This window comes from Lactuca saligna, chromosome 2 (assembly GCF_052625555.1).
Source record: "Lactuca saligna cultivar CGN05327 chromosome 2, ASM5262555v1, whole genome shotgun sequence".
Lineage (NCBI taxonomy): Eukaryota > Viridiplantae > Streptophyta > Magnoliopsida > Asterales > Asteraceae > Lactuca > Lactuca saligna.
In genome coordinates this window covers 165002444-165015662 of record NC_136418.1, presented here as the reverse complement: position 1 = coordinate 165015662, position 13219 = coordinate 165002444, and the positions used below count along the sequence as shown (strand labels likewise).

At 37.7% G+C, this 13219-nt stretch overlaps 1 protein-coding gene across 1 annotated transcript; it reads left to right on the top strand.

Annotated features, from left to right (window-relative positions):
* The first annotated feature begins 824 nt into the window (after window positions 1–824).
* LOC145032559 (heavy metal-associated isoprenylated plant protein 33-like) lies at window positions 825–2470 on the top strand. The gene is made up of 3 exons (XM_078981406.1): window positions 825–1027; window positions 1611–1686; window positions 1970–2470. Exons 1-3 carry the CDS (start codon window positions 1019–1021, stop codon window positions 2317–2319), a joined length of 435 nt encoding a protein of 144 aa, XP_078837532.1. The 5' UTR covers window positions 825–1018; the 3' UTR covers window positions 2320–2470.
* Window positions 2471–13219: the final 10749 nt, after the last annotated feature.

The window sequence follows — 13219 nt, the reverse complement described above, 5'->3', positions numbered from 1 at the left end:
TAAATGACCGGGGATCCGGGGGCAGCGCCCCTGGGAGCGGGGTCCAAGGGGTAGAGCCCCTGTTTTTATTTGAACTTACTTCATATATATATATATATATATATATATATATATATATATATATATATATATATATATATATATATATATATATATATATATAATCACATTATCACAATCAAGTGTTCATTTAAGATTTATATAATCATATTATCACAATCAAGTGTTCATTTAAGATTTATTTTTCTATAAATTTTCAATGCGCTATCAATGAATTAAACTTCTTTCTTTTTCTTTTCTTTTTTTGAAGAAAAAAAAAGAAAAAACAGCAAAAAATAAAATAAAAGGAAAAATACCAACATATATTCATTGTTCTAAAAGGCGCCATGGTGGCACCACAACTTGTCATGGTGCAATGCAAGACATGTCTATGCTGTTACGAAAATCTTGATGTCGTCGATGTTAAGTGTGAGATGTAAAAAGACGGATCAAGGTGCGTCAAGTCCCAAGTATTTTACAAGACACATTTTTTTTTTCCTAATTGAACAAGAAATTATTGAGTTTTCGTTAACCTTTTTGTTATTAGATGTTGAAATAATTCTTTTTAAATTTTGATTTATTTTAAATAAATTTATATTTATGTGATTTCTTTGTTTCTATATATACGAAGTTACCGTCTTAAGTCGGGTTTTGAAAAACGACATAATTCAACATGACTTGTAAAATTTGAAGTTTGACCTTGTCGCCGATGTATCATGCCTCTTAGAACCTTGCTTATATATTAGCCTAGAACTGAACTTCTTGACATAGTTGAGGGGCTATCAATGTAACTCCCCGCAATTATCTTTATAACGATATCAACTCCGTGGGAATTGTGGGATCTGATGCTAGCCAACACGAACGCTGATTCAGACTCCAAATTGAAACGTAAAATCGAATCCTTCTTTCTCCCTATTTTAATCGATTACTCTCCCCCAAATTTTTTAAACACTCTTCCATTTCATTCCACGAATCAACCATGTCTCAGGTACTTTATTCTCTCTATTTCCCCTCGTTTTATTCTGCATGAACAACAAGCTCGTCTGAAGTTGTTGATTTGAAAAACAAGTTTGAACTTTGATATCTTGAAACTGTTCTCGAAACTCCTTTCTGTTTTATTTTCGATAAACCTTTTCTTATTTTGAGTTTAGCTTGGTTGAATTTGTATGTTGAAGAATGGATCGATAATTTCATTGTCATCGCTCATCAGCTACAACTAATCTTGCTAACAATGATCAAGTACGATCATGTGGTAGATTTCTTGTAAACGATCAAACACACACACACACACACACACTATGCTACCATGTTAGTGACGAGTCTCCACACAAAAGTTAATTTCAATTTCACGACGTACATGTTAATTTTGATGTACTCGAGTAATTAACAAGTAAAAGTTATAGTCTGAATTTGAATTTGTTCATTTTCACCATGAAAAACCGTCCAACCTATATTTTTTACCACCATTCTATAAATTGCAAATTTGTTTATACTTTATACTTTATATCTTGATTTATGACTACTTAATTCCATGACACCAAACTTACAAATCTAAATGGATGGCAATTTAGACCGTCGTTCTCAAGGTTGCCATGTCATGTGGAGGATGTGCTGGTGCCGTGAAGAGGGTTCTCACCAACATGGAAGGTCTGTAATTCATCTTTTTAATTCATGCATGAATGTTCTTTACCTGTAGAAAGTTAGTGGGTATTGCTTTTTGAGAAGTCGGAATATCTTTTGGTCGAAAAAATGGGTTGACATTGACATATGAATCCGATTCCATTTACTGAGGATCGGATCCTTTTTATCTCTTGGAACACAGGAATTCTGAGTTGTGTGAAGCACAAAGTTTTAGCTTTCTTTATCAGAATCTATTTTAATATTTCATAAGCAATTATATATAAATATATGAAAATGTTCGTTTAATTAGGGGTGGAAACTTTTGACATTGATCTGGAGCACAAAAAGGTTACAGTGAAAGGAAACGTAGAGCCAGATCTAGTTTTCCAGACAGTTTCCAAGACAGGGAAGAAGACGGAGTTTTGGCCAACAGAAGAAGCGTCGTCATGTTGTGGAGGGAAGAAATCAGAGGAAGCTGTTGTTGCTGCACCATCTATTGAAGCCGGAGAAACGGTGGACCCTGTCCCTGTGGCGGCAACACCATCTTGTGTCGCCGAAAAACCAGTTAGTGAAGCTGCAAAACCGGTGGAGCCGGTTATTGCACCATCTGTTGAGGCGGAGAAACTGGTTGAAAAGCCGGTTGAACCTGTTGTTGTTTGATCTTTTTTATAAGGGTTTGGGGTATTGTTGGTTTTAATATGTTCGTAGTTGTGTGGGTTGTTTGTGTAAGTTTGAAGCTTGTTATTGTAAAATTTAGCCATTGGAATAAATCTTGGCATTACAATAAATAAAGAACTTAATGGCATGAAAATATCGATAAAATAAATTAAAACTAGGTTTTTTCAGGACTCAGGTCAGTCCTCAAACAGGCCTTTATTTGACTATATCAACCAAAGATTGGACCGGAAGTAGACTGGGCTCACTTGGACTGGTAGATGGGCAGACGCGAAAGCTCTTTGGAAACGTGCTTTTTTACTCTCCAACTTCTTGTCCTTTTGTAGTATTTGATTTTCGACGGTTGGTTTTTGTTTTCAATTTTTATCATTGGGCTTTTTATTTTGTATTTTTGTTTTTTATTTGGTTTCTCTTTTTGTGATTTTGTGAGTTTTTTTGTTTATACTTTTTTTTATTTATTTAAGTTTCCTTTTTTTATAATCAGGATTTTTCTCAATAAAAAATTATATGTTTTTGTCAAACTGTTATAAGGTTTGTGACATTTACCTTTTCAATCAAACCTAATTTTCTATTAAAAAGTAATAACTCAATTAAACTCAAATTTTTTATTTTCATTAGCAATCCAAACCAATCTAATTTCATATTAAAAATATACATCGATATTGATATTATTTTGTAAAGAAAAATTAATCACAAATTTTATAATATTTATTTATTTATTTACTTAAAAGAAAAATACATTAGATTTAATTACAAAAGTTAATTTAACTCAACTAATAAATGATGGTTGTGACTAAAGCATAGGTCACCAAAAAAAATTTGGTTTGATTTTTTTAATTTAAAATTGGTGAGCCGTTCATGCCCAACACCTGTACATGACCTAATATTGATCATCCTAAGCCAACACCTTACAACCTGCAACCCGTACCCATATTATAAACCCTTTTGGTCCTAACCCATGCAAATTCAGAAGAATTTTCCATATTCATCTTGTTTTTGAACTTAATTTGGTATTCAATGTGTTGCATGGTTTCAGTTATTATGTTTAATTTGTCATTTTTGTCCAACTGGTGTTGGGAATGGGTTAGGACCAAAAGGGTTTATAATATGGGTATGGGTTGCAGGTGGTCGGGTGTTGGCACGGGTTCACCAATATTATGTCATGTACGGGTGTTGGGCATGGGTTAGGACCAAAAGGAGTTATAATATGCAAATCACCTCAAATGGGGTAGTCTCATCCCTTCCTTCGTTTCGTTCCAACTCATTTATCCTACTGTCACATCAACTCTACATCATATTTTTTTCCATATTTCTTCCATCTTTCCTAACTCACAACACATGAAAACCCTATCTTTTTCAACTCATTAAATCCACTAATTAGAAAAATACAAAACAACTACAATATAAGTCTTAAAGCACACAATAAGAGAGAGAGAGAGAGAGTGTGTGTGTGTGTGTGTGAAACAACAAAAACAACCCACCACTCTTAACCCTCCCAACATACTAAGGAGGGAATGGTGTCTTGGAGGTACCAGGGGTACCTCTCCATCTTTTTGCCATTACTTCGTCCTTCCTTATAAAATAAGGATCGCAATGGGGAGGGGCAGAGTATCACGTCCCCAAACCAAACATTACAATTTGTTTTGATCCTCGTCTCGATACCGACGAGTATTTTATCGTAGTTGAAACTTTCCCTGAACCTAACCCAATGAGCTCCCATATTTTTGCCATGATTTCACCCCCCCCCCCCCCCTATAAACTAAGAATGGCAATGGGGTGAGGCATGGTATCACATCACATGAATTATTTTTCTCATCCCCGTCCCGATACCGACGAGTATCTTATTGTGGCTAAAACTTTTCCCCAACCTAGCCCTAAACTCAAAACCCGATGAGCCCCAAAAAGTCTACCCAAAACCCAAAATTTATGCCTAAAATATGAATTTGATTGGAAAAATCTACAATGGAACAATGAGAAATTAAAACCTTACATAGGCTTACAACACTAAGTAAGTTCATAACATTATTCAATTACATTGAAATTAGTAATAATCTTAATATTATAACAAAAAGCAACAGACACCAAGTATGATAGCTTATTTTATTTCCTTATTTTTATTAGTTTATTTTAGATTTTTAGATCTTTTTATCATTAATGCATTGTATTTTATTTATTTTTCTTTAGTATGGACCGTACCGGGTGCTTGTTATGTTGCATAAGATATTTTGTAGGTTTTTCGGTGCTTGTTGCGGTTGCGGGTTGATTGGAGACGGGCTTAGTGGGCTCCCGAGGCATTATTGGGCTTGGCGGAATAAAGAGGAAGAATTGGGCTTTGAAAGTTATTGACTTGGATTATTTGGGCTTGTGAAGATGGATCATAAAATTCAAATTTTGGGCTTGGAGCATCCATTTGGTGGCTAAATGATGATTGGTGCATTCCAAATTACATGGACAGGGAGGGGGACCAAAGGAATCTTTGGTAGTGGAAGGGTGGAGTGGCTTGGTGGACCAATAGCATTACAACAACATTTGCGCGGGTGAAATTTCCATCGCGCGGGTACCCGCGTAACTGCCCAGTTTGGGCATTTTGGTCATTTGGCTTGCCATAACCCTTGGGGATCAGACCTGGAGGCTCATTCACGATTTTCCACCATTAGAGACGTGCAAGAGGCGATTTTGGGAGCTAGAAACCATTTCCTTTCATCTTTCCAAATCTTAGGTAGTTTCTTTATGCAATTAGATTATTGTTCTTGTTACTTTGTTGCCATGAGTGGCTAATACTCTTATTTGGTTGACTTTGGCTGAAAACCAATGAATGTTTGTGGGTTTTGAAGGATTTATGTTGATTATCAATTTATTCCATGTTTATGATTCTAGTTTGCAATTCTTATGCTTATTTGATACTTTGATCATGAGCTTAGTGTTTGATTGAGCAATAGTTGATTTATTTCATTGATTTTGCATTGGATCATTGAATTCATCTAGAACAAAGGCTTTATGATGGTAGAAATCATCTCTAGCTTACGAATCATATCTCCTTTATGGATGTGTAAGCATTTGACATCCTCCAGGAATTGGGGATTCCTTCATTCTTAAGGCTAATTGATTTCTTGGGATTAATTGCTTCAATTGACCCTTGATCTTAATTAAGAAGGTGTGTTGTGGGCTTCCCCAACCTCCATACTACCTATGAGGAATCTTGGCATATCATGCTTCATGATTGCTATAACCAATTTGGGATGAAGGATAAGCTTTGTAATAGATCCTAATGATAAACACACAAATGTTCATTGTGTTGAATTGCCTTAGTTAACCAATTATTCCCAACCTTTGAGCATCTCATCAACTTGCTCAATTGCAAGGTTTTTAGTTATTCAAGTATTTTAGTTATCAAGTAATCAAACACCCCCCTTTTATTTTAATTGTAGTTAGTTAGTTTAATTTCACTAGTTCTATTGAATTGCATTGGTGATTGAATACAACCATTTCCCCGAGGATCGATACCCCTTTTTACCATTATATTACGTTTATTTAGCAATCAAAGGGTGTAATTTGCTTGGTGGGCTTGACATCCCGATCAAGTTTTGGCATCGTTGCCGGGGAAATTGGTTTTTTTTATTTGATTGTTTATGCCTAGGTCTACAAGAACCGGTGAACTACTCTACAATCCGGAAATTGAAAGAGAAGCAAAAAGGTTGAAAAAGTTAGCCAAACAAGCAAAGCAACAACAACTAGTTCAAGCTTCTTCCTCTTCTCCACTAATCAACATAGAAGATCAAGTTCATACTTCAAGTGATACCGACACCGAACCAAGTTCTCCAATTGTTGGTCATTCCTTTGAAGACATTCCGTTTGAAAACCACATAGCCATGAATCGCACTCCACCTCATAATCCCAACCCAAACCCAATCAATCAAGATGCCAATACCCCACCCCATCAACCAAGACAACAACCACAAGAACCTCTCATTGATATGCCACCTTGGAATCAAGCCCCTCCTCAAAACCAACCCAATTATCAACCACAACTACAAAACCAACACTTCCACCAAAACAACCAACCTCAAAACAATGCTTTTCAAGTTCAACAAGTACATTACCCAAATCAACCCAATTACCAACCCCCTCCAATGTACCAAAACCCAATGTACCCATAACAACAACCTCCTTACAACCAATACCCTAACTACCAACCTTATCCACCACCAATCTACAATCCCCAACAATACCCATATCCACCTTACCAACAACCACCCAATTACTTGCAACAATATCCCAATAACCCCAATCCACCCAATCATCCTCAAGAGTTGACACTTAGACAAATGATGGAAACGGATATTACTCATACACCTCTTGCCATTGTTTATCCCGCAAACCGCCGAGGGATTGAATTGAAGTCAAGTTTCATCCATCAACTTACCAAGTTCCATGGGTTGGATAGAGAAGATCCTCAAAAGCATTTGAAGTCCTTTCATACGATATGTGTTAGCATGTTGCCCGACAATGTGACATTGGATGATTTCAAGTTAACCGCATTCCCGCTCACCTTGGAAGACAAAGCTAGAGAGTGGTTATTCAACTTACCACCGGGATCTATTCACACATGGGAAGAGTTACTCAAGGCCTTCAATAGCAAATTCTATCCCACCTCCCGAATATCAAGCCAACGAAGTGACATTTTGGGGATTCGTCAAGGGGAAAATGAAACATTTCATGATTTTTGGGAGCGCTTCAATAATTTGTGTACAAGTTGTCCTCAACACAATATACCCGAACAACTACATCTTCAACAATTTTATGAGGGTATGAATGAAAAAGATCGGAGGATGATTGATGCTTCAAGTGGTGGTGACATCTTCAACAAAACCCCTCACGAGATCCGATTACTTTTTGGTACCATTTCTCAAAATCAAAGGAATTTTGGGACTCGAAATGACATGAAGAGAAATTCTACACAAGTGGTTGGTGAAGTTAGCAACACTCAACATTTGGAATCAAAGCTCTTGGATTTGACTAATGTGTTAAGTCAAATGGTGGTGGGAAGTGGTCAACAATTGATGGTATGTGGTATTTGTGCAATGAAGGGTCATTATACGGATAAGTGTCCCACACTTGGAAGTGAACCGGAAGATGTGAATGCAATGGGCGGATATCAAAGTCAACAAAGACCCATGGGATTTCAAAATAACTTCAACCCAAATTGGAGGAATACCTAAAACAACCCTTATCCACCAAAGAAAAATCCACCAAATCTTTTGATGAGACCCCAACATCCACAATACCAATCCCAAAAACCTCCATATCCACAAAATTCTTATAACCCTCCACATTACCAACACCCTCCACAACAAGGTCAATCAAGTGGTAACCATCAAATGAGCCTTCAAGAACTAGTTACTTCTCTTGCTCAAAGTCAAACCCAATTTCAACAAGAAACCAAGAATACTTTCTCCAACATTCAAGCACAAATTGGAGACTTGGCAACCGCTCTCAACAAGATAGAACAAAGGGGAAAACTTCCATCTCAAACCGAGAAGAACCCCAATGTGCATGCCATCACCTTACGAAGTGGGAAAAAACTTGGAGAAAGTCAACCTAAAAGAGTTTCAAGAGAAGAAGAAGATGAAGTGATCATAGTGGAACCTCCAAAAGTTGTAAAACTTGATCGGGATGTCAAGCCCACCAAGCAAATTACACCCTTTGATTGCTAAATAAACATAATATAATGGTAAAAAGGGGTATCGATCCTCGGGGAAATGGTTGTATTCAATCACCAATGCAATTCAATAGAACTAGTGAAATTGAACTAACTAACTACAATTAAAATAAAAGGGGGGTGTTTGATTACTTGATAACTAAAATACTTGAATAACTAAAAACCTTGCAATTGAGCAAGTTGATGGGATGCTCAAAGGTTGGGAATAATTGGTTAACTAAGGCAATTCAACATAATGAACATTTGTGTGTTTATCATTAGGATCTATTACAAAGCTTATCCTTCATCCCAAATTGGTTATAGCAATCATGAAGCATGATATGCCAAGATTCCTCATAGGTAGTATGGAGGTTGGGGAAGCCCACAACACATCTTCTTAATTAAGATCAAGGGTCAATTGAAGCAATTAATCCCAAGAAATCAATTAGCCTTAAGAATGAAGGAATCCCCAATTCCTAGAGGATGTCAAATGCTTACACGTCCATAAAGGAGATATGATTCATAAGCTAGAGATGATTTCTACCATCATAAAGCCTTTGTTCTAGATGAATTCAATGATCCAATGCAAAATCAATGAAATAAATCAACTATTGCTCAATCAAACACTAAGCTCATGATCAAAGTATCAAATAAGCATAAGAATTGCAAACTAGAATCATAAACATGGAATAAATTGATAATCAACATAAATCCTTCAAAACCCACAAACATTCATTGGTTTTCAGCCAAAGTCAACCAAATAAGAGTATTAGCCACTCATGGCAACAAAGTAACAAGAACAATAATCTAATTGCATAAAGAAACTACCTAAGATTTGGAAAGATGAAAGGAAATGGTTTCTAGCTCCCAAAATCGCCTCTTGCAGGTCTCCAATGGTGGAAAATCGTGAATGAGCCTCCAGATCTGATCCCCAAGGGTTATGGCAAGCCAAATGACCAAAATGCCCAAACTGGGCAGTTGCGCGGGTACCCGCGCGACGGAAATTCCACCCGCGCAAATGTTGCTGTAATGCTATTGGTCCACCAAGCCACTCCTCCCTTCCACTACCAAAGATTCCTTTGGTCCCCCCTCCTTGTCCATGTAATTTGAAATGCACCAATCATCATTTAGCCACCAAATGGATGCTCCAAGCCCAAAATTTGAATTTTATGATCCATCTTCACAAGCCCAAATAATCCAAATCAATAACTTTCAAAGCCCAATTCTTCCTCTTTGAATCCGCCAAGCCCAATAATGCCTTGGGAGCCCACTAATCCCATCTCCAATCAACCCGCAACCGCAACAAGCATCGAAAAACCTACAAAATATCTTATGCAACATAACAAGCACCCGGTACGGTCCATACTAAAGAAAAATAAATAAAATACAATGCATTAATGATAAAAAGATCTAAAAATCTAAAATAAACTAATAAAAATAAGGAAATAAAATAAGCTATCAAATCACCCCATGCTTAAACCTAACTTGTCCTCAAGTTAGAACAAGACTAAAAATGAGCTCAGGATGAACTATCTAAAAAGGAAAAAAGAAAGATACCATAGAACTTGGTCAACATCAGTCAACATGGTCAGAATTAGTCCTTCATGGACCCTACGCATCTTCAAAATGTTCCCCGCTTTTGAGCCATAAACCACATTTTCAACCACTTGATGGGCGAATAGATCACGGCTGGATGCGGTCGCGGTGTGCAAGACAAAGGAAACAGAGAGATGCGCCCAGTGGGGGCACTTTAAATCACCAATGTAGACCATAGTGCACGAAGGAAAGGCGCCTCTTCACACACTATGATTTCTACATTTGTCAGGCCAAAGTGTATAATAACGAAATAGGGTTTTGCAGCACGGCCTCCGGGCAAATATCCGGTTTCAGAGGCTTCTCCCTTGTACTGTCCTTTACAGTCTACCGTCTCATCGTCGGGGCCTTTTCTCACCAAAAATCAAAAATAAAATAAAATAATAAAAAAAATTATACTTAACCTAAATCTAAACCTAACAACCTAAATCTTCAATCTTGAACTTCTGTTATTGGGTCTTCAATCACATTTGCTGCTTGACATCCAGTTTTTTTTTTTTTTTTTTTTTTTTTTTTTTTTTTTGGTTCCTAGATATATAACATAAGTCTTGAACTTGGAATCTTGTTCTTCTTTTTGTGTTGCTCTTTTTCTTCATTTTTTTTCTTCTTTGTTTTTGTTGCTTTTCTTGAATCATCTTTAATAGGCTCTTATTTTCTTCACTTTTTCAAATTTCTTCATTCTTTGTGTTGCTTCTTGGAAGGTCTAAGGATTTTCACCAAGTAACATAGGACTCTAATAGTGAAAATTGAGTGACAGATGGAGGTTAATATGAACACCTAATGATCATTGACAATGTGCCAAGATCAACTAAAATGGGTGGGGAATGACTCAAAAATGGGTGCTACCGAAAAGACTTGGTCCCAAAAGATGTGAATTGGGGGACCCACTTCAAAGTTCATCAAGCACCTCAATGCAAGGTGTGATAAACAAAATCTATCTAACTATCTACTCTAGACCCCTAGAAAAAATTATAACATATCCTAAAAAGGCGGTGAGAATCTAACTAAACAAGGCTCGGACGAAACTCGGGAGTACTAAGGGTTACTCCCTCCAAAACCAAGATGCGAGTCTTCAATATCTTCAATGCCTTCAAAATACCTTACCGGGCTAGTCTTTGCTCGCACACATTGGCATGACCAACCACATCCCTCCGCACCTAGACCCAATCAAGCTACCTGCATCTGACCCCCACACAAGCGGTCTCAAAGTGGTCTGTGAGGCTGAAAACGTGTCCCATTCATCAAATACAAGGAATTCCATATCAAGACCCAGGACCAATCTATGATTCAATACTTATGACTCGGCGCTATGGTACCTGTAGGGATGAGAAGACAAGAGAGAACAAAAATGCATGAACTTAAACTAGAATGCATCTAAAAAGTATGAAAATTAGAAAAGAAAGAAAGAAAATATGCAATATTTTTGAATTTTTTTTATGCAATTTTTATGAATGCCCTAAATGACTAACTCTAAATGCAACTATATATAACCTAAATGCAATAAAAATAAAAGATTAGATTAGCTCACCCCAAGCTTAAAATTAAGCATTGTCCTCAATGCTTAGGATGAGAGTAAGGAAGGATCATACCGGGATCAAGATGGAGGAGGCCCGAGAGGATGGTATGGAAGCAACACATGGATCGCATAATGATGCTTGGATGGAGTTCTTGGCCACCTAAATACACATGGATGAAAGCTTGGTCGCGCAAAGGATGTATATAAAATGGCTCGAAATTTTCTTATGAAATGACATATTTGCGCGGGTACCCTCGCAAACTTTACGCGGGTGGGGGGCAGCCGCGCGCACATGTCAGAATACACCCCATGTTGGGGTAATTTGGAACTCGGAATCTGCACGGCTGGGGGCCGGTCGCGCAAGGTCTGCGTGGGCACCCGCGCGCAGCAATCAGAGAGCACCCCATGTTGGTGTAATTTGGAACTCGGGACCTGCGCGGCTGGGGTTGGTCGCGTAAAGACTGCGCAGGCACCCGCGCAAAAGTCAAATTTTTGGAAATTTTCAAACTTCACCAAAATCACTGGAAGGCTTCTATATGCTTATTTTTATGGCCAACTTCAAGTGTAGAAACACCCAAAACTTCAAACGGACATTATTTATTTACATTGCATTTATTTAACGTCTTTGCCAAGACATAGTCCCGCTTCCATAAACTTTCATAATTTGGGATTTCCAATGTTATGTTGTCGAATTCTCCCGTATCAAAGCCTTCATAAAATGGTTTCAAGCGGTGCCCATTCACTTTGAATATTTGATTTGTTTCCAAACTCTTAATTTCAACCACACCATGATCAAACACTTTTATGACAATAAAAGGTCCGTGCCATCGAGATCGCAACTTTCCCGGGAATAGTTTTAAGCGTGAATGATAAAGAAGAACTTTTTGGCCCGGAATAAAGTGTTTTCGAGTGATGTGCTTGTCATGAAACGCTTTCGTCTTATCTTTGTAGATGCTTGCGTTTTCGTAAGACTCGTTTCTCAACTCCTCGATTTCTTGAAGTTGCATTTTTCGGTGCTTTCCACTTTCTTCAAGATTGAAATTGCACTTTTTAACTGCCTAATATGCCTTGTGTTCCAATTCCACCGGTAAATGACAAGATTTTCCATAGACAAGGCGGAATGGAGACATACCAATTGGAGTTTTGTAGGCGGTCCGATACGCCCATAAAGCATCTTCTAACTTTAAGCTCCAATCTTTTCGGGTAGTGTTGACGGTCTTTTCAAGAATTTGTTTGACTTCTCTGTTTGACACTTCGGCTTGGCCATTTGTTTGTGGATGATAAGCGGTTGATATCTGGTGTGTGACACCATATCTCTTTGTCATTGCTTCCATCATTTTATTGCAAAAATGAGTGCCCCTATCACTCACCAAGGCTCTCGGTACACCATATCTTGCGAAAATGTTTGACTTCAAGAAGTCAATAACAGTTTTTGAATCATCATGCCGTGTAGCCTTTGCTTCAACCCACTTTGAAACGTAATCAACTGCCAAGAGTATATAAGTATAACCAAACGAAACGGGGAAGGGACCCATGAAGTCTATTCCCCAAACATCAAAGATTTCACAAATAAGGATAGGACTTTGAATCATCTCATGCCTCATGGATACGGTACCCATTCTTTGACATCTATCACAAATCTTGCAAAATAGATAGGTATCTCTTGACATTGTTGGCCAATAGAGTCCGCATTCGAGCACCTTTCGCATGGTTTTGTTTTGACCAAAATGTCCCCCGCATGCATATTCATGGCAAAATTTCAAAATTGACTCGACCTCATTTTGATGAACACACCTCCGTATTAGTTGATCCGGACAATGTTTCCAAAGATAAGGGTCGTCCCATACGTAGTATTTAGAATCACTCTTCAACTTGGCCTTTTGGTGCTTGGTAAAGGCGTGAGGAATTTCTTTAGTAACCAAGTAATTGATAATATCCGCATACCATGGAATGGAATTTGAGATATGGAAGAGGTGCTCATCCGGGAATTCATCAAGGATAGGAGAAGAAGAATCGCCAACATTCAACCGACTTAAGTGATCCGCAACTAGGTTTTCGGCACCACTTTTATCCTTTAT

Coding starts and splice junctions, on each gene's coding strand:
- LOC145032559 (XM_078981406.1), top strand. Junction 1,687..1,969: donor GGTTCTCACCAACATGGAAG/GTCTGTAATTCA, acceptor TCGTTTAATTAG/GGGTGGAAACTTTTGACATT.